This window comes from Pimephales promelas, chromosome 5, assembly GCF_988280905.1.
Source record: "Pimephales promelas chromosome 5, fPimPro1.hap1.1, whole genome shotgun sequence".
In the NCBI taxonomy this organism is placed as follows: Eukaryota; Metazoa; Chordata; class Actinopteri; order Cypriniformes; family Leuciscidae; genus Pimephales; species Pimephales promelas.
Genome location: NC_142773.1, coordinates 1,104,017 through 1,127,126, shown reverse-complemented (window position 1 = coordinate 1,127,126; position 23,110 = coordinate 1,104,017). Strand labels below are relative to the sequence as shown.

General features: G+C 42.7%; 1 protein-coding gene across 1 annotated transcript in view; it reads left to right on the top strand.

Annotated features, from left to right (window-relative positions):
- LOC120484833 (ribonuclease inhibitor-like) overlaps positions 1-23,110 on the top strand; it is a 127,343-nt gene that overhangs the window by 91,599 nt on the left and 12,634 nt on the right. Inside the window, exons 6-8 of the mRNA XM_089130723.1 lie at positions 8,312-8,485; positions 8,957-9,130; positions 13,345-13,518. Of these exons, the coding sequence (XP_088986849.1) occupies positions 8,312-8,485; positions 8,957-9,130; positions 13,345-13,518 (522 nt within the window). The remainder of the gene's footprint in view (positions 1-8,311; positions 8,486-8,956; positions 9,131-13,344; positions 13,519-23,110) is intronic.

The window sequence follows — 23,110 nt, the reverse complement described above, 5'->3', positions numbered from 1 at the left end:
GTTAAGAAATGGTTTGATATTAATAGGCTGTCACTGAATATGAGTAAAACAAAATTTATGATTTGGGGTGAAAATAGTGTAACTCACGTGAAAATAAGAATAGGGGTGGAGGAAATAGAAAGAGTAAATGAAATAAAATTTTTAGGTGTTATATTAGATTGTAAATTGGGGTGGAAAAAGCATATTGATTATGTAAAATCTAAAATTTCAAAGACAGTTGCGATATTAAATAAGATTGGGAACTTGTTAAATAAGAAGGCATTATTTATGTTATATGCATCATTATTTGTTCCATACTTAACATATTGTCTGGAGATTTGGGGTAATACGTTTAAGACATACACCCAACCACTTTTTATTTTACAAAAGAGAGCTTTACGTATTATTACAAAATCACAATATAGGGATCATACCAATGATTTATTTTTAAAATTAAACATTCTAAAATGTTATGATTTAGTGGATTACAAGGTTACATTGATAATGTATAAAGTGTATTATAAAATGCTGCCTGATAAAATTTTGAGTATGTTTGAGAAACGTTATTGTAGGTATGAGTTGAAAGGAATGTGTTTGTTTAAAAAACTGAAGGTACGAACAAATACTAGATGTAGAACTATCTCTGTAAGAGGAGTGAATTTATGGAATTGTTTGCATACAGATCTAAAATTGACACAAACAATAAGTGGATTTAAACGGCTCCTAAGAAACAAGATGATATTTACATTAGGGGTGGCACGGTACATGAAAAAACATCCGAACCGTTCGGTTTGCTTGTCTCGGTTCGGAGCGTGTGTGCATCTCACGGTTCGACGCATGCGCAATGTAGCCTCGTGCCCGTATGTGACGTGCGTTTTCTTTTCGCGCGACATAAGCTTGTTCGACTTGAACCGGCGCTGCACAGAGCGATCGGTGAAACTAGCGCGAGAGCAACTGTATGCTTTTCAATTACTTTCGTGGTATTTGATGTCATTACCGATCGCTCTGTGCAGCACCGGTTCAAGTTAGTAAACATGCCAGTAAAAGTGGAGTATGGAGCGCTGCAGGTCACGGCACGCGGAGAAATGTCAAGTGGGAGAGATGAGGGAGTTGGAGGATGCGCCAGCGTCGTATAAGTCTATGGTATAAGTCCAGTGTGTGGGAGCATTTTGAATTTCATGTTATGATATTTAAATATAACGCTACAGTGGCACTTTATGTTTAGATAAGAGCTTCAGTCATATGTTTCCAAGTCCTGCACTTTAATTTCAAGTGAAAAAAGTACCCTCACTCTTAGGGAATAGATGCATTGTTGATACTGTTTTTGTGATGAGGTTGAACTTATGTTTCACTTTATGTTTATGGCCTTTGCTATTGCTATAGCTAATTATAGGCAATGGTTCATGTATATTGACATATTTATAAAAGACAGTGTTTAAGAGTTCCTCTCTTTTTCTTTTAAAAGATAGAATTTTTGTAAGAGCTACAAAAGTTGGCAGTTGATAAATGCAAGTTAATTTCTTTGTGTAAATAAGATTTGTGTGATAAAAATGCACAAGTTCTTGTAGAGATAGTGAAACACATTCTCCTTTTTTTGCTAAATAAATGAAAAGCATGTCAATGTCTTCTCTCTTGCTGTATCAAAATCTCACCTAGTTTTCCTCTGAGATAGTCCCAAAATGTGCTTAAAATCAAGTGTAATTCAGTTTGTGTGTGATTGCATGAATATATACAAGAATGTATAGAAGAACCGTATACATGAATGTATACAAGAACCGTACAGAAGCAAAAACCGTGACTCTAAAACCGTGATACAAACCGAACCGTCAGTTTTGTGAACCGTGCCACCCCTAATTTACATATAGATAGGTGTGGGTAATTAAAATCTATGACTTTGTTGTTTCAAGTGTTGCAAGAAGAGAACTGAGCACTGTTTGACTGTTGTAAAAATTGAGAGGGATAGGCGTCAATAAGCCTTGAGCTTCAGCCTATACCCTTTGGTTTAATCAAAAGTTATGTTCATGATGAGTTGAATATTTGTTGCTGTATATTTGTTAAAGTCCCTGTGAACCGGAAGTTGCAAACGATTTGTCTCCAGTGCAGTGACGTATTTCCAAGTGAAACGGAATATTGAACGGAGGGCAGGGTTTTACTCTAGCGCTCCTCCTCTCCATCTCTCGCTCATAACAAACTAACGGTTTGAGGGGAGTGGTTAAGCGTTTCCCCACCCAAACTGTGAAGCCTACGTCATCAGAAAAAGAGACCATTCCAGACCGGAAGTAACTTTTCAGATTTTGATTAAAGATTACTAAGGTAAAACATTTTTTTAATATATATTCACTTGCACAGATTAATTGTTCACCACAAGACTAGTAATATGCGCTAACAAAGTAAATAGGTTCAATTTTGATTTCACGGGGACTTTAATGATAAACCAAATAAAATGAAATGAAATGAAAATTTAATGACTCGTAAATGTAAGTACAGTATTTATATTGTTTTTACCTCTTGTAACCACAGCCACGTAAACTGAATCACACTCTGACACTCTCAGACTCTGATACTCCATCTAAAAACATAAATACAATGACACTAAAAAACAACTTTTTTCCGCTTACTTAAGTGTGCGGCGGGGATTTTGTACATGACACAACAGTCGCGTGGTGTCGTGATGTCTCCCCACATTTGTACTTGGATGGGCGTTCCTCAAGTTTACCGCTATGGCCGTGGTTTTGAGCCAGCGGCCAGTCTAGAACAGAGGACCTGCGAGAGACTAATTACGCCCGTCTCCATATGCTCTACTTCTATTGGATTGTCGCTTCGCGTTCAAGAAATTCATTTGCGCAAAGATGGGCATCGGCCAGCTTTTTCACGTGCAGCATTTTTCCAAATGAAGCGCCGCCTTCCCGGGATGCTTTGCAGGCGCGTTAAAGTCGTGTGCCGTCACCCATAGGAATAAAGCGGAGCGCGGCGCGACATAAGTATTGCATGGACAAGTGCATCCGCACCCTTAAAGTCCCCGTGAACCGGAAGTTGCAAACGACTTTTCTCCAGTGCTGTGACGTATTTCGGAGAGAAACGGAATACTAAATGAGGCAAAATAGTGGGCGTGGCTTTTTTTTCTAACTAGCACCTGATTGGATCTAGAACGCAAGTTTACACACGCTGTCAATCAATGCTCGCTCGGCGCTCGCAAACACACAGCAGTTGTCAGTTGGAGGGGCGTGGTTATGGATGTTAAGGAGACACCCAAACCGTAAAGCCTACGTCATCGGGCAAGGTCCTCCAATGCAGAGGGGAGGGGCATTTTCAAACTTTGATTAAAGATTACGAAGCCAAAACATTTTTTTGTGTGGATTGACTTGCATGTATGAATTGTTCACCACAAAACGATCAATTTAGGTAAACAAAGTAAGTATGGTCAATTTTGATTTCATAGGGACTTTAAAGGTTGTATCAGCGATTGTGGGTGACGTCACTTCTGTTTGTGTTTGAAGCGAGATCCCAAACAAACCAAGTTAGCTCGCCCCTCCCTCCCGTTTCCCTGCATCATGAAAAACTCGCACACTAAATCCCTACAATCTGATATTCGATGGAGCTATCCAAGTTTAGTCAAGCTTCACTCATATTTTTAAAGAATTATATTTTCACACACAGTTCACATACAAAAAAGTCAGCACTAGAAGCGACTCACCTGTCCAGAAGAAACAGTGCAACCTCGGCGTCCAATTTAAAAATGTTCAATTCTTTGAGTTTTCTCCACCGTTCAAAAGACTTCCTGATTAATATTCGTTAATCAGTCATAACAAATTACATTCATAACTGGCCTTAGTAGGCCTAAGTGTGTCCTGGCTTTATGCAGTTATTAATGCAGTTATTAGAGAGAGAGAGAGAGAGAGAGAGAGAGAGAGAGAGAGAGAGAGAGATGTTGAAATAATGAGACAGAAAAGCATCTGCGTCAATATTATTATTTATTTATTTATTACATTTGTTTTATAATCTGACTAAGGTCTTTTGCGTTAAAGTTGAATAATTTTATACAATGTACTGATTGTGTAGATGTTGTTCTGCAGAATCTGCTGCTGTGATAAAGAGTAAAGAAAACTGACAAAAGATATTGTTGAAAAATGAAAGATGTTGTCTGTTCGTGTGTCTGTTAAGAGTGAGCGTTCGTGAGCGGGAGACACACACATAACCTGATTTATACGAGCTTGAACTGGCCGAGTGACAAAGCGGGCATAAGCTGGACACGAGCGCGAGTTTGCGGGCGAATTTAACAACGTGGAGCGTTGTTAACTAATTGATCCATATATAAGGTGCTCCGGATTATAAGGCACACTGTCGTTTTTTGAGAAGATTAAAGGCTTTTAAGTGCACCTTATAGTGCGGAAAATACGGGAAAAGGATCAGCACGAACTCTATGGCAAAACCGAAGTCCCGCGGGACACGAGGGTAGATTGTCCCGTGCAGGGCTGACCGAACGGTCCGGGATTTTACCGTGTACCGTTGCATCCCTAATATTTATCCTACTTAGTTGTGTTGTTACATTTTTTTTTTAATCTCTGCTCTTTCTTCCACTGACTTTCTCTTTCATCCAAACTTTACAGTAGGCAGTCCCTCCAGGATTTCACAATTTTTTTTTGTGATTTTTGCGATCAAAATGATTTTGTGGTGGTAATTTCCAAAAATTTGTGAAAAAATTTGCGATTTATATATAACATTTACCATAATAGTATTCAGTCCTTCCAGAAAAACGCAGAGTTTTTTGTGATTGTTGAGGCCAAAAATTGATTGATTACGCGGCCCGTTTTCTTTAAAAATGCGATGGAATATGCAGGATATTTATGCAATTTTATGCAATGAAATTGCAGGAATTTGCAAAAATTTAGGGAACTTGCAAAAATTGTGGTTTGATGAAAAAGAGAAAAAAGTGATTCCCCCAACATCCTGTTCTCACTAGGCTAATGTAAGAGTTATTTCTTACTTCCTTTGATAAGCAAGCATACTACATCATAGAAAGTGCTGGGAATATTTAATTTCTCATCTTGTTTTATTTCAGACTGTAACGAGTGTAAATAAGGTGTGGCCCCTTTAAGAGCTGCGCGCTCCCTGTTGAACTCTCTGCAGTGTTATATGTGCGCCTCGAACACCCCATGTGTGCGGGTAATTTCTGTTTGATGCTACTCCTTTTATCTTATGTTGTTTATTAAGTAACGTTGTGACGGTAGAACGTGTGACAGACAGTTATACGAGTTCGATTTGTGAGATGTCAATCGCCTCCGTGAGTCTGTCTGGCGTCGCGTAATTGCGTCACTTCATAACGTTCCCATGGAAACAGGTGGAAATGGCTGCTCTTGTGTGAAGCAAACGCAACATTTTCAACTTTCTGCGAAGATACATGTGACTTTTTTTTGCAACGAAAATGCGAGGATTATGAAATAATGCAAACCCCGCATATTTTGCACGGAAATCGGCAATTTATGCAACGAAAGTGCAACTTATTTGAAAAAATGCGGCCCCCGCATAAATATGCGGACTTTGGCTGATTTTGCATTGAATTCAGCGATCGCATAATTGCGTTTTTCTGGAGGGACTGAGTAGGGGCCATCAGGGGCCGCTTACTGCTGTCATTCATTTATTTATCCATTGCTGATCTGACGCTACTAGCTAGCTGCCATAGACAGTCTGTCAGCTGCACTTGCTCGTGTAAGGAGGGGGGCGGGGTCGGGTGCGGTTGGGTTGGGTTAGAGACGCGAGCGCCAGGCGGAGTTCAAGTGGAGCTGGTGATTGGATGAGAGCAGTTGACCAATATAAGCTGTCCGGCCGCAAAGCTTACATTGGTCAACTTCTCTGCGGCTGTACAGCCAATAGAGTGAATGGATTTTTTTTCATTCTTTTTTCTATTCATATTGTTAGGATTTTACTATATAACCATAACCAGCATCTAAACGAGGATATTAATAATGAACAATCTTTGAAATCGTATACCATAGCTTTAAGTAGTTTATAATAAGGTTTGGTACTGTAATTAAAAATAGCTTATTTGCAGATCAATACTTATTAAATATCTGCACTAATCTTTCTTGTTTTACTTCAAAAACTACTTGTTAGTTGATGTTAACTAATAGGATCTGTAAAGTATTACCAAATAAAATAAAATAAAATTCCAAAAATTCCAATTAAAATAGAAGACTCGTTAACGTCAACATCTTCCAGCACAAAGAACTAGTGTGACAGCCTTAAAAACTAGGGATGTCCCGATACCACTTTTTCACTTCCGATACCGATACCGATGCTGCACCTTTGGCTTTTGCCGATACCGATATTAGTCCGATATTTTTTTTTTCGTGGTCCGACGTGCCGTATACGGCCCACAGGGTGGTTTATAGGTTTAACTTTGTGAAAGACAAAACAAAACAAACACAAAAGTAAACATAATACATATCTTTGGAAAGCTGAGAAACTCGTGATTCGAACGACGTAAACCATTTTAAGATACAATCAACACAGCGGGCACAATCTGTCTCTTTGTCAGACCACCAACAGCCAAAACAAACCAACACAAACTGGAAGAAACTCACCAATTAGCCATCTGTTAGTCCACATTCCAACAAAAATGGTTTGGTTTCACTGTAAAGCGTCCATACAATCCAATTTGAAGAAGTTTTTAGTCCAAAACAATTGTATGAATAAACATCCATGGAATGTAAATAGTAGCATTTCGCGTTAGCCGACAGCGCTATCACAACTTCGACGCACTAATGCTACGTTCACACCGGACGCGAATAGGGCGTCAGGCGCGAATGATTTCAATGTTAAGTCAATGCAAAGACGCTTTACGCGCGTGAAAAATTCCTGCGGCGCGAATGAGGCGTGGAGCGGCGGAAGACGCGAATACGCCTCATTCGCGCGTCAAGTTGGCGCGAATGACGCGAATTGAGCGTTGTGCATTCACGCGTTTGACGCGAATTCGCGTCTGCCGCCCGAGTTGAAAAATCTGAACTTTGGCGTGAATTCGCGCCGCGTTAACCAATCAGGAGCCTAGCTGCTTGCTCACGTGGTGAAGTGTCTGGATGCTTCAATAAATTATTTTGTTAATATGACTAAATGCATGGTGGGATTATGCACAACAAAGCAAATGTTTCATCACTTAAAACATTATCTCTATATGGAGACATGTTCATTTTGTATTGAATGTTATTCATTCCATATCTAGAAATAGTATTATGTTGTAAAGACAATCAACATATGTGCATAAATTCGTGTCTGGACGTGAGAGAGAGAAAAAAATCACAGGACAGGTTAATAACTTTTAAAGGCTGGCTCTATTTATTATCAAAACAAAAATAAATGACAGCTAGATTAGATGGATGAGGGGCCGGGCGAGGGTGTTCCTCGCTCAGATGCGGGACAACAGGTCATCAAACTGGGCGCGTGACAGGCGGAAGTACCGCTGACAGCGGCCGTCATCCAGCGCAGCTCCTGGAGCGAGCAAATGGTGAAACTCGCCAAACTGTTCGGCTCCGAAGGGTCCGGTGGACACAAATATACGGCGACGATGATCCCCACGCTGCTGTTCTGCTCTCCAGAGTAAATACAGAGCGGTAACTCTCTTGATGAATGCTCGGTCGACATAAAAACAATGACCGCCAACGGATTTTGATTCTGACACGCGAATTAACACTAGTGGTCAAGCGTCAAACTAGACGCGTCAGGCGCGAATTTGACGCGCGATTCGCGTCCGGTGTGATGTGAACGTAGCATATAATACACTATTGATCCGTCTAACTTCAGTTGAAACGTAAACATTGGAGAAAAAAGAATGTCAAAATGGCCGCTGACCCATGAACTATTGATTGACAGGTCATTTTAGCCAATCGGCGAGTGTTAGGGGTGTCTTCTAAACTCCAACAGCCAACGAGCGTGCCTGGTGAAGATCGGTACCTACCTCTCTTTGAGTGACAGTTTATCTATCCAGTTGCAATAGAGAATGAAATGACGCTATTTTCTGATAGCCAATGAATTTCTGAAAAGACTGAAATGCAGCTTTTGTGGGTGGAATCCGATTACATTAGAATCCGTGCGCAAAGCGAGAGTGATTCTCTGCGCGTGTGCGTAAACACAACAATCATCACGTGACAGGCTGCGCCGCTAAACTGGATATCGCTCATATTTTTTTCTCCCCTCCGATCTCCGATCTAGCGTTCTGGGCCGGTATCGGCGCGATACCGATCCCGTGGATCGGATCGGGACATCCCTATTAAAAACAGAGTATGGGGAATAAACTAAGTGCCTGATGAAGCATTTCAGGCTTTTCTCTTTCTGTCTTCAGTCTGCAGAGTTGCAGTATTACAGAGGAACAGAGTCTCATCCTGACTTCAGCTCTGAAATCAAACCCATCACACCTGAGAGGTCTGGGCCTGAGTGAGAATAAACTAGGAGACTCAGGAGTGAAGAACCTCAGTGATCTACTGATGAACCCACAGTGCAAACTGGAGACACTACGGTTAGTAACATTATACTGTACAGCAGTTACTGTGATATTACAGTTTACAGTTTATTTTAAGACAACAGGACTCAAGTAATAGTGTTTATAGCTCGGCACCTTCTGTTACACTTTATTTTAAATGTCTTTTAACTAGTAATAAATCTTATTGTACTAGTGTATATTTAAATTTTTCTCACAACCTCATTTTCATTTACATAATATTCAATATGGAGTCTAATCTGACTAAGATCTATTGCATTAAAGTTGAATAATTTGATACAATGTACTGATTGTGTAGATGTTGTTCTGCAGAATCTCCTGCTGTGATAAAGAGTAAAGAAAACTGACAAAAGATATTGTTGAAAAATGAAATAGGAGAATCAACATCTTCCAGCACACAGAACTAGTGTGACAGCCTTAAAAACAGAGTATGGGGAATAAACTAAGTGCCTGATGAAGCATTTCAGTCTTTTCTCTTTCTGTCTTCAGTCTGTGGAGTTGCAGTATTACAGAGGAACAGAGTCTCATCCTGACTTCAGCTCTGAAATCAAACCCATCACACCTGAGAGAGCTGAACCTGAGTGGGAATAAACTAGGAGACTCAGGAGTGAAGAACCTCAGTGATCTACTGATGAACCCACAGTGCAAACTGGAGATACTAGAGTTAGTAACATTATACTGTACAGCAGTTACTGTGATATTAAAGTTCACTGTTTATTTTAAGACAAAAAAGTGGGCGGCAGTGGCTCAGTGGTTCATGTGGGTTGTCTACGAACCGAAAGGTTGGTGGTTCAATCCTCGGTTCCACCTGGCCAAGTGTCGAGGTGTCCATGAGCAAGACACCTAACCCCAGCTGCTCCCGACGAGCTGGCTGGCGCCTTGCATGGCTGACACCGCCGTCGGTGTGTGAATGAGCGTAGGAATGGGTGAATGTGAGGCAATATGTAAAGCGCTTTGGTGGCCATTAGGTCTATGAAGGCGCTATATAAATGCAGTCCATTTACCATTTACCATTTACAACAGGACTCAAGTAATAGTGTTTATAGCTTGAGCACCTTCTGTTACTCTTTATTTTAAATGTCTTTTAACTAGTAAGTAATAAATCTTATTGTACCAGTGTATATTTTAATTTTTCTCACAACCTCATTTTCATTTACATAATATTCAATATGGAGTCTAATCTGACTAAGGTCTATTGCATTAACCCATTAAAACCGGATCACACATCTGTGCGTGTTTACCTTTAAGACCGGATCGCGCATCTGTGCGTTGTGACCATTAAGCCCGGCAAACGCGCCTGCGTCATTTTTGAGCGGTGTCGTCTTTTCAAGGCACATGGCCAATTATATGCACTGCGATTGGCTGACATATTCATGAGGTGAGTGACAGAGATGCTTAGGGATTTTTTTTAAACTCTTATTGATTAGTAAAATGCTAGGTTGGTCGAAATAAGCCTACACGTACAGTAAGTTTAAACACCGTGCTAGCGATCCGTCATGACTGACTCAAGTGAAGGAAGTGATATTGATGAATTTATGGAGGATGGCACGGGACCAGACGATATCCCAGATGATTTTGATGTACCAGCCGATCGCGTAGTTAGAGAGCAGTGGTTCTTAGCGATGTTTCAAGAGGATGAGGAGGATATGCGCGATTTCGTTGGCTTCCAAGAAGAATGGAAGACTGACGACTTTCATTCTCGTGAGAAGATCCCGTATAACCGCGAACCAGGCATCAAGATAGAGCTTCCAGATGTTGTTACACCGATACAGGTATTCTCCCATGTTTTCACGGAGGAATTGTGGATGCGATTGGTAACAGAAACTAATCTTTATGCTTAACAATCACGGAGCGCAACTCCATCAAACAGCAAGTGGGTACCGGTCACAGTTGTTGAAATGAAGACTGTCATTGGACTGTGTCTTGCCATGGGGATCCTTGACCTGCCATCACGTAGAGATTTCTGGCGTCAGAAAAAGTGGCTTTTTCGAACGGCCATCCCCCAAGCCATTTCAAGGGACAGATTTGCCATCATCTGGAGGTAGGCTAATAATAATAATAAAACAATATACACATACTGTGTGTGTGCTTGTGCGTGTGTGTGTGTGAGAGAGAGAGAGAGAGAGAGAGAGAGAGTGTGAGGGTGGGTGTGTGTGTCTGTGTCTGTGTGTGTGTGTGTGTGTGTCTGTGTGTTTGTTGTAATTTGATGCTGATAATGACAATAAATGTCCAAAGATGATGATTGATAATTGATGTTTTTTATTGATAATAATTGATGATTACGGATAACAACAACAATACAAAATAAATAGGATGCAATAGACAATGCTAACTTATGATGGATGATGATAATTTTGATGTCTGATGACTGATAATAAATAGAACATACTGTACATAAATAGAAATAAAATTATAGCTCATGATGGATGACAGTAATGATGTCTGATGATTACTGATAAAGTGTAATTATACAAACACATGACAATGAAAGCTCATGATAATAAAAATAACAAAAAGAGAGTGAGGGTGTGTGTCTCTGTGTGTGTGTGTGTGAGAGAGAGAGAGAGAGAGAGTGAGAGAGAGAGTGAGAGTGAGTGAGTGAGTGAGTGAGTGAGTGTGTGAGTTATTATTTGATGCTGATAATGACAATACATGTCTAAAGATGATGATTGATAATAATTGATGATTATGCTAGAAATAATTGATGACAATGCTAGCTTATGATAGATGATGATAATTGTAATGCCTGATGACTGATAATAAATAAAACATACATAAATAGAATGGATGACAGTAATAATGACAGTAATAATTAAGATGTCTGATGATTTACTGATAGTGTAATTATACATGACAATGAAAGTTTGATAATGAAAATAAAACATTAATAACAACAATAATAATGTGTCATTCACCATCCAACTTGCTATGTGCATTTTCAGGTATCTCCACTTGCAAGATAACAGTAAAGATGTGAACCGCTCTGACAAGCTCTGGAAAGTCAGATGGTACCTTGACTACCTAAAAGATCGATTCCAGGAACTGTACGAAGTGGATGGCTTTGTCAGCATTGATGAAAGCATGGTAAAAAATTCAAAGGGAGACTCGCTTTCCGGCAATATCTTCCTCTCAAACCCACCAAGTGAGGCATCAAGGTGTGGGTTATGGCTGAAAGCTCCACCGGGTATGTATCAAACTTCCAGGTCTACACCGGACGTGAGGGGGGGAGTAGCGAGAAGGGCCTTGCTCACCGCGTTGTGATGGATCTGGCTAGACCATACATTGGGTCCCATCTCTGCATTTTTATGGATAACTTTTATTCCGGGGTGCCTCTTTTTGAAGATCTGAAGGCTCATGGTCTGTATGCGTGTGGCACCGTTCGATCAAACAGAAAGGGAATCCTCCCAAAACCACCTGCCATGGATAAGCATCAGTACCAAGTGTCTCAGAAGGATGACCTGACCTTCTGTTCTTGGCAAGATACAAAAGTCGTTATGGTACTGTCAAATTACCACGAGCCACGAGCAAAAGGGACTGTCAAGAGAAGACAGGGAGACATCCAGACAGAGGTCACAGTGCCAGCGTGCCTTTCTGACTATCAGAAACACATGAAGGGGGTCGATCTACAGGATCAGATGACAAGCTACTATCTTTTTCAGCATCGGTCCAAGAAATGGTGGCGGAGGCTCTTTTTCTTTTTCCTGTCAGTCAGCTGCTACAATTCTTACATTGCTGCTAAGAGTGCTGGAGCCTACAAGGGTGCTTACAAAGAGTGGCAGGAGGACCTTGCACAGGAACTTATCACCCCTGTGACAGCGAAGAGTGCTCCTCAGTGCGCCGCAGCACTTGTGGCAGCCTCAGCCGAGCACGACTGTGAGAAAATCTTCGACAAGAGAAAGATCTGCAGGGAATGTTCACTGTCGAAGAGTGAGGCCCGTCCTGGTGCAACAGTGTATGGCTGCAGACAGTGCAATGTGCCACTACACATTCACAGTGCTTCGGAAAGCATTGCCGCAGCACTCGACAGTGAATGAGGAGTTGTGTTGAGTTGAATGAGTTAAGATTGTACTGTTCTGTGGATCTGTACACCAAGTTATGATTATGGTTTCTTAGTGCAATGGTTTCTCTGACACTTTTATCAAAGGTGACATCCAAAAATACAAGAAACACAATTTACATAATTTTAATTCATAATTTTAAATATTTTTAATTCATACATTACATAGAAATTGTTATGTAAAGAACAAGTAACCCTCTGTTTTGTTTTGGGGGGTTTTCTATAAATTTGTATCAGTGATGTTCACTTCTCACTTTGTATGAAAGTATGAAATAATTAAATAAAACCGGATCTGTACTGATTTTCAAAATATTTTTGATGTTTTTGTTGTTTATAGATTTTTTAAAAAATGCAGTTGAAAATTCTGGCCAAGCAAGTCAGTCAAGTTGAAAGCTAAATAAGTAAGCTCTCAAATGCTTTTTATTTCATGTTTTTATCTGCTATAGAGCCTGAGAAATTAAGATTTTAGTCGGCTTTGACAGATTTTGACACAAATTTCTGGAAACCCTTAGGTTTTGGGAGGGGGTTTACAGAAAAGTACTTAGGCATAAAAAGGCCTTTTTTAGCAGGCGTTTTAGGCCTAAATGGGTTAAAGTTGAATAATTTGATACAATGTACTGATTGTGTAGATGTCGTTCTGCAGAATCTCCTGCTGTGATAAAGAGTAAAGAAAACTGACAAAAGATATTGTTGAAAAATTAAATAGGAGAATCGACATCTTCCAGCACACAGAACTAGTGTGACAGCCTTAAAAACAGAGTATGGGGAATAAACTAAGTGCCTGATGAAGCATTTCAGTCTTTTCTCTTTCTGTCTTCAGTCTGCAGAGATGCAGTATTACAGAGGAACAGAGTCTCATCCTGACTTCAGCTCTGAAATCAAACCCATCACACCTGAGAGGTCTGGGCCTGAGTGAGAATAAACTAGGAGACTCAGGAGTGAAGAACCTCAGTGATCTACTGATGAACCCACAGTGCAAACTGGAGATACTACGGTTAGTAACATTATACTGTACAGCAGTTACTGTGATATTACAGTTTACAGTTTATTTTAAGACAACAGGACTCTAGTAATAGTGTTTATAGCTCTGCACCTTCTGTTACACTTTATTAGGGCCCGAGCACTAACAGTGCGAGGACCCTATTGAAACTGTTAGGGTTATTTTTAGGGCCCGAGCACTAACAGTGCGAGGACCCTCTTGAAACTGTTAGGGTTATTTTTTTTCTTTTTAGGGCCCGAGCACTAACAGTGCGAGGACCCTATTGGAACTGTTAGGATTATTATTATTTATTTATTTTTTTCTTTTTTCTCTTGTGGGGGACATTCACCCACAGTCATAGCGCCACCTGCTGGCAACAGGAAGTGACCTTAAACGAAGCAGCCCACGCCGCTTGTTTGACCAACATGTACGAAACTTCTGTGGTACATCTACTATGTCCAGACGCACAAAAAAAAGTCTCTTGGAGCGATGCCATAAACTCAACAGGAAGTTGGCCATTTCTAATTTTACCGCCATTTTGGGATGATTTACTCATTACGTACTTTAACGAACTCTTCCTAGGGATTTAGTCGGATCGACTTCAAATTTCTACTGTGCCTTCTAAAGGCATTGACAATGAAAAGTTGTGCTATCTGCGAGTTTTCCTCAATGGGCGTGTCCGTGGCGTCGATGATTCGCCATGAAACAGGAAGTTGTAGTAACTTGGCTGTAAATAAATAGATCTGCACGCAATTTTACACAATTGACAAGAATCTCGCCCTGAAAAAATCTACATGACGATATTCACCCACAGTCATAGCGCCATCTGCTGGCAACAGGAAGTGACCTTTAATGAAGCAGCCCCCGCCGCTTGTTTGACCGACATGTACGAAATTTCTGTGGTGCATCTAACATGACCAGACGCACAAAAAAGCCTCAAGAACCCATACCCTAAACTCGACAGGAAGTCCGCCATTTTGAATTTGGCGACCGATTTGGGAAGATTTACACACTCCGTACTTTAACTAACTCCTCCTAGGGATTTAGTCGGATCGACTTCAAATTTCTACTGTGCCTTCTAAAGGCATTGACGATGAAAAGTTGTGCTATCTGCGAGTTTTCCTCAATGGGCGTGTCCGTGGCGGCGATGATTCGCCATGAAACAGGAAGTTGTAGTAACTTGGCTGTAAATGCCCAGATCTGCACGAAATTTTACACATTTGACAAGAGTCCCGTCCTGAACAAATCTACATGCCAACATTCACCCAGAGTCATAGCGCCACCTAGTGGCAACAGGAAGTGACCTTTAACGAAGCAGCCCCTGCCGCATGTTTGACCGACATGTACGAAATTTCTGTGGTACATCTACCATGTCCAGACGCACAGAAAAGTCTCCTGGAGCGATGCCCTAAACTCAACAGGAAGTAGGCCATTTCTAATTTTACCGCCATTTTAGGATGATTTACTCATTACGTACTTTAACTAACTCCTCCTAGGGAATTGGTCGGATCGACTTCACATTTCTGCTGTGCCTTCTAAAGGCATTGATGATGTAAAGTTGTGCTATCTGCGCGTTTTCTTCCATAAGCGTGTCCGTGGCGTCGATGATTTGCCATGAAACAGGAAGTTGTAGTAACTTGGCTGTAAATGCCCAGATCTGCACCAAATTGTACACATTTGACAAGAGTCCCGCCCTGAACAAATCTACATGCCGACATTCACCCACAATCATAGCGCCACCTGCTGGCAACAGGAAGTGAACTTTAATGAAGCAGTGTAGCAAATTCACAGCCGCACCGGCTGAGCTGCAAAATATGCAACGCGGCCGCCTCACACCCCGACGCGCTACAGGTGCGAGGGCCCGCCCATCGCTGCTTGCAGCTTTAATTAGGGCCCGAGCACTAACAGTGCGAGGACCCTATTGAAACTGTTAGGATTATTTATTTTTTTTTTTTTTTTTTTTTTTCTGCAAAGTAAGTGCCATTTTCGGGGCCGCAACATGCTCAAAAACTCACCAAATTTGGCACGCATGTCAGGACTGGTGAAAAATTTCGTATTTTGTGGGTTTCGCGAATGGGCGGGGCAAAATGGCACGATAGCGCCACCTAGAAAATTGGAAAAAATTAGCCCCTCGTCCACGTTCAACCTACATGCACGAAATTTGGTGGGGACGTGTATCATATCAAGACGCACAAAAAAGCCTCAAGAACCCATACCCTAAACTCGACAGGATGTCCGCCATTTTGAATTTGGCGGCCATTTTTGGACGATTTACAGACTCCGTACTTTAACGAACTCCTCCTAGGGATTTAGTCGGATGGACTTAAAATTTCTGCTGTGCCTTCTAAAGGCATTGACGATGTAAAGTTGTGCTATCTGCGCGTTTTCGTCGATGGGCGTGTCCGTGGCGTCGAAGATTCGCCATGAAACAGGAAGTTGTAATAACTTGGCTGTAAATGCCCAGACCTGCACGAAATTTTACACATTTGACTAGAGTCCCGCCCTGAAAAAATCTACATGCCGACATTCACCCTAAGTCATAGCGCCACCTGCTGGCAACAGGAAGTGACCTTTAACGTAGCAGCCCCCGCCATATGTTTGACCGACATGTACGAAATTTCTGTGGTACATCTACCATGACCAGACGTACAAAAAAGCCTCAAGAACCCATACCCTAAACTCGACAGGAAGTCCGCCATTTTGAATTTGGCGACCGATTTGGGACGATTTACACACTCCGTACTTTAACGAACTCCTCCTAGGGAATTAGTCGGATCAACTTCACATTTCTGCTGTACCTTCTAAAGGCATTGACGATGTAAAGTTGTGCTATCTGCGTGTTTTCGTCGATGGGCGTGTCCGTGGCGTCAATGATTCGCCATGAAACAGGAAGTTGTTGTAACTTGGCTGTAAATGCCCAGATCTGCACGAAATTTTACACATTTGACAAGAGTCCCACCCTGAACAAATCTACATGCCGACATTCACCCACAGTCATAGCGCCACCTAGTGGCAACAGGAAGTGACCTTAAACGAAGAAGCCCCCGCCGCTTGTTTGACCGACATGTACGAAACTTCTGTGGTACATCTACTATGACCAGACGCACAAAACAGCCTCTTGGAGCGATGCCCTAAACTTGACAGGAATTCCACCATTTTGAATTTGGAGGCCATTTTTGGACGATTTACACACTCCGTACTTTAACGAACTCCTCCTAGGGATTTAGTCGGACCGACTTCACATTTCTGCTGTGCCTTCTAAAGGCATTGACGATGTAAAGTTGTGCTATCTGCGCATTTTCGTCGATGGGCGTGTCCGAAGCGTTGATGATTCGCCATGAAACAGGAAGTTGTAGTAACTTGGCTGTAAATGCCCAGATCTGCACGAAATTTTACATATTTCACAAGAGTCCCACCCTGAACAAATCTACATGCCGACATTCACCCACAGTCATAGCGCCACCTGCTGGCAACAGGAAGTGGCCTTTAACAAAGCAGCCCCCGCCGCATGTTTGACCGACATGTAAGAAATTTCTGTGGTACATCTACCATGGATAGACGCACAGAAAAGTCTCCTGGAGCGATGCCTTAAACTCAACAGGAAGTCGGCCATTTCTAATTTTACCGCCATTTTTTGATGATTTACTCATTACGTACTTTAACTAACTCCTCCTAGGGCTTTAGTCGGATCGACTTCACATTTCTGCTGTGCCTTCTAAAGGCATTGACGATGTAAAGTTGTGCTATCTGCGGGTTTTCGTCGATGGGCGTGTCCGTGGCGTCGATGATTCGCCTTGAAACAGGAAGTTGTAGTAACTTGGCTGTAAAAGCCCAGATATGCATGAAATTTTACACCTTTGACAAGAGTCCCGCCCTGAACAAATCTACATGCCGACATTAACCCACAGTCATAGTGCCACCTACTGGCAACAGGAAGTGGCCTTTAACAAAGCAGCCCCCGCCGCATGTTTGACCGACATGTAAGAAATTTCTGTGGTACATCTACCATGGCCAGACACACAAAACAGCCTCTTGGAGCGATGCCTTAAACTCAACAGGAAGTCGGCCATTTCTAATTTTACTGCCATTTTTGGATGATTTACTCATTACGTACTTTAACTAACTCCTCCTAGGACTTTAGTCGGATCGACTTCACATTTCTGCTGTGCCTTCTAAAGGCATTGACGATGTAAAGTTGTGCTATCTGCGGGTTTTCGTCGATGGGCGTGTCCGTGGCGTCGATGATTCGCCTTGAAACAGGAAGTTGTAGTAACTTGACTGTAAAAGCCCAGATATGCATGAAATTTTACACCTTTGACAAGAGTCCCACCCTGAACAAATCTACATTCCGACATTCACCCACAGTCATAGTGCCACCTGCTGGCAACAGGAAGTGACCTTTAACGAAGCAGCGTAGTAAATACACAGCCACACACAGCTGCAGAAAATGCAACGCGGCCGCCTCAGACCCCGACGTGCTACAGGTGCGAGGGCCCGCCCATCGCTGCTTGCAGCTTTAATTTTTATTTTATTTTTTTTTTTTTCTGCAAAGTAAGCGCCATTTTCGGGGCCGCAACATGCTCAAAAACTCACCAAATTTGGCACGCATGTCAGGACTGGTGAAAATTTCGTATTTTGTGGGTTTCACGGATGGGCGTGGCAAAATGGCACGCTAGCGCCACCTAGAAAATTGGAAAAAAATAGCCCCTCGTCCACGTTCAACCTACAAACACGAAATTTGGTGAAGACGTGAATCATATCAAGACGCACAAAAAAGCCTCAAGAACCCATACCCTAAACTCGAGAGGAAGTCCGCCATTTTGAATTTGGCCGCCATTTTTGGACGATTTACACACTCAGTACTTTAAAGAACTCCTCCTAGGGATTTAGTCGGATCGACTTCAAATTTCTGCTGTGCCTTCTAAAGGCATTGACGATGTAAAGTTGTGCTATCTGCACATTTTCGTCGATGGGCGTGTCTGTGGCGTCGATGATTCGCCATGAAACAGGAAGTTGTAGTAACTTGGCTGTAAATGCCCAGATCTGCACGAAATTTTACACATTTGACAAGAGTCCCGCCCTGAACAAATCTACATGCTGACATTCACCCACAGTAATAGCGCCACCTGCTGGCAACAGGAAGTGACCTTTAACGAAGCAGCCCCCGTCGCATGTTTGACCGACATGTACAAAATTTCTGTGACACATCTACCATGTCCAGACGCACTGAAAAGTCTCTTGGAGCGATGCCCTAAACTCAACAGGAAGTCAGCCATTTCTAATTTTACCGCCATTTTGGGACGATTTACACACTCCGTACTTTAACAAACTCCACCTAGGGATTTAGTTGGATCGACTTCAAATTTCTTCAAAAGACTTCAAAGTCATAGCGCCACCTGCTGGCAACAGGAAGTGACCTTTAACGTAGCAGCCCCCGCCATATGTTTGACCGACATGTACGAAATTTCTGTGGTACATCTACCATGACCAGACGTACAAAAAAGCCTCAAGAACCCATACCCTAAACTCGACAGGAAGTCCGCCATTTTGAATTTGGCGACCGATTTGGGACGATTTACACACTCCGTACTTTAACGAACTCCTCCTAGGGAATTAGTCAGATCAACTTCACATTTCTGCTGTACCTTCTAAAGGCATTGACGATGTAAAGTTGTGCTATCTGCGTGTTTTCGTCGATGGGCGTGTCCGTGGCGTCAATGATTCGCCATGAAACAGGAAGTTGTTGTAACTTGGCTGTAAATGCCCAGATCTGCACGAAATTTTACACATTTGACAAGAGTCCCACCCTGAACAAATCTACATGCCGACATTCACCCACAGTCATAGCGCCACCTAGTGGCAACAGGAAGTGACCTTAAACGAAGAAGCCCCCGCCGCTTGTTTGACCGACATGTACGAAACTTCTGTGGTACATCTACTATGACCAGACGCACAAAACAGCCTCTTGGAGCGATGCCCTAAACTTGACAGGAATTCCACCATTTTGAATTTGGAGGCCATTTTTGGACGATTTACACACTCCGTACTTTAACGAACTCCTCCTAGGGATTTAGTCGGACCGACTTCACATTTCTGCTGTGCCTTCTAAAGGCATTGACGATGTAAAGTTGTGCTATCTGCGCGTTTTCGTCGATGGGCGTGTCCGTGGCGTCGATGATTCGCCATGAAACAGAAAGTTGTAGTAACTTGGCTATAAATGCCGAGATCTGCATGAAATTTTACACATTTGACAAGAGTCCCACCCTGAACAAATCTACATGCCGACATTCACCCACAGTCATAGCGCCACCTGCTGGCACCAGGAAGTTACCTTTAACGAAGCAGTCCCCGCCGCACATTTGACCGACATGTACGAAATTTCTTTGGTACATCTACCATGTCCAGACGCACAGAAAAGTCTCTTGGAGCGATGCCTTAAACTCAACAGGAAGTTGGCCGTTTCTAATTTTACCGACATTTTTGGATGATTTACTCATTACGTACTTTAACTAACTCCTCCTAGGGATTTAGTCGGATCGATTTCAAATTTCTTTTGTGCCTTTTAAAGGCATTGACGATGAAAATTTTTGCTATCTGCGCGTTTTCGTCGATGGGCGTATCCGTGGCGTCGATGATTCGCCATGAAACAGGAAGTTGTAGTAACTTGGCTGTAAATGCCCAGATCTGCACAAAATTTAACACATTTATCAAGAGTCCCGTCCTGAACAAATCTACATGCTGACATTCACCCACATCATAGCGCCACCTGCTGGCAACAGGAAGTGGCCTTTAACGAAGCAGTGTGGCAAATGCACAGCCGCACTGGCTGAGCTGCAGAAAATGAAACGCGGCCGCCTCAGACCCCGACGTGCTACAGGTGCGAGGGCCCGCCCATCGCTGCTTGCAGCTTTAATTAGGGCCCGAGCACTAACAGTGCGAGGACCCTATTGAAACTGTTAGGATTATTATTAGGGCCCGAGCACTAACAGTGCGAGGACCCTATTGAAACTGTTAGGGTTATTTTTTAGGGCCCGAGCACTAACAGTGCGAGGACCCTATTGAAACTGTTAGGGTTATTTTTTTTATTTTTTTTTTTTTTTCTGCAAAGTAAGTGCCATTTTCGGGGCCGCAACATGCTCAAAAACTCACCAAATTTGGCACGCATGTCAGGACTGGTGAAAAATTTCGTATTTTGTGGGTTTCGCGGATGGGCGGGGCAAAATGGCACGCTAGCGCCACCTAGAAAATTGGAAAAAATTAGCCCCTCGTCCACGTTCAACCTACATGCACGAAATTTGGTGGGGACGTGTATCATATCAAGACGCACAAAAAAGCCTCAAGAACCCATACCCTAAACTCGACAGGAGGTCCGCCATTTTGAATTTGGCGGCCATTTTTGGACGATTTACAGACTCCGTACTTTAACGAACTCCTCCTAGGGATTTAGTCGGATCGACTTAAAATTTCTGCTGTGCCTTCTAAAGGCATTGACGATGTAAAGTTGTGCTATCTGCGCGTTTTCGTCGATGGGCGTGTCCGTGGCGTCGAAGATTCGCCATGAAACAGGAAGTTGTAGTAACTTGGCTGTAAATGCCCAGATCTGCACGAAATTTTACACATTTGACAAGAGTCCCGCCCTGAACAAATCTACATGCCGACATTCACCCACATTCATAGCGCCACCTAGTGGCAAGAGGAAGTGACATTTAACGAAGCAGCCCCCGTCGCATGTTTGACCGACATGTACGAAATTTCTGTGGTACATCTACCATGTCCAGACGCACAAAAAAGCCTCAAGAACCCATACCCTAAACTCGACAGGAAGTCCGCCATTTTGAATTTGGCGACCGATTTGGGACGATTTACACACTCCGTACTTTAACGAACTCCTCCTAGGGAATTAGTCGGATCAACTTCAAATTTCTGCTGTACCTTCTAAAGGCATTGACGATGTAAAGTTGTGCTATCTGCGTGTTTTCGTCGATGGGCGTGTCCGTGGCGTCAATGATTCGCCATGAAACAGGAAGTTGTTGTAACTTGGCTGTAAATGCCCAGATCTGCACGAAATTTTACACATTTGACAAGAGTCCCACCCTGAACAAATCTACATGCCGACATTCACCCACAGTCATAGCGCCACCTAGTGGCAACAGGAAGTGACCTTAAACTAAGAAGCCCCCGCCGCTTGTTTGACCGACATGTACGAAACTTCTGTGGTACATCTACTATGACCAGACGCACAAAACAGCCTCTTGGAGCGATGCCCTAAACTTGACAGGAAGTCCACCATTTTGAATTCGGAGGCCATTTTTGGACGATTTACACACTCCGTACTTTAACGAACTCCTCCTAGGGATTTAGTCGGACCGACTTCACATGTCTGCTGTGCCTTCTAAAGGCATTGACGATGTAAAGTTGTGCTATCTGCGCATTTTCGTCGATGGGCGTGTCCGAAGCGTTGATGATTCGCCATGAAACAGGAAGTTGTAGTAACTTGGCTGTAAATGCCCAGATCTGCACAAAATTTTACATATTTCACAAGAGTCCCACCCTGAACAAATCTACATGCCGACATTCACCCACAGTCATAGCGCCACCTGCTGGCAACAGGAAGTGGCCTTTAACAAAGCAGCCCCCGCCGCATGTTTGACCGACATGTAAGAAATTTCTGTGGTACATCTACCATGGATAGACGCACAGAAAAGTCTCCTGGAGCGATGCCTTAAACTCAACAGGAAGTCGGCCATTTCTAATTTTACCGCCATTTTTTGATGATTTACTCATTACGTACTTTAACTAACTCCTCCTAGGGCTTTAGTCGGATCGACTTCACATTTCTGCTGTGCCTTCTAAAGGCATTGACGATGTAAAGTTGTGCTATCTGCGGGTTTTCGTCGATGGGCGTGTCCGTGGCGTCGATGATTCGCCTTGAAACAGGAAGTTGTAGTAACTTGGCTGTAAAAGCCCAGATATGCATGAAATTTTACACCTTTGACAAGAGTCCCGCCCTGAACAAATCTACATGCCGACATTAACCCACAGTCATAGTGCCACCTACTGGCAACAGGAAGTGGCCTTTAACAAAGCAGCCCCCGCCGCATGTTTGACCGACATGTAAGAAATTTCTGTGGTACATCTACCATGTCCAGACGCACAAAACAGCCTCTTGGAGCGATGCCTTAAACTCAACAGGAAGTCGGCCATTTCTAATTTTACTGCCATTTTTGGATGATTTACTCATTACGTACTTTAACTAACTCCTCCTAGGGCTTTAGTCGGATCGACTTCACATTTCTGCTGTGCCTTCTAAAGGCATTGACGATGTAAAGTTGTGCTATCTGTGGGTTTTCGTCAATGGGCGTGTCCGTGGCGTCGATGATTCGCCTTGAAACAGGAAGTTGTAGTAACTTGACTGTAAAAGCCCAGATATGCATGAAATTTTACACCTTTGACAAGAGTCCCGCCCTGAACAAATCTACATGCCGACATTAACCCACAGTCATAGTGCCACCTGCTGGCAACAGGAAGTGACCTTTAACGAAGCAGCGTAGTAAATACACAGCCGCACTGGCTGAGCTGCAGAAAATGCAACGCGGCCGCCTCAGAC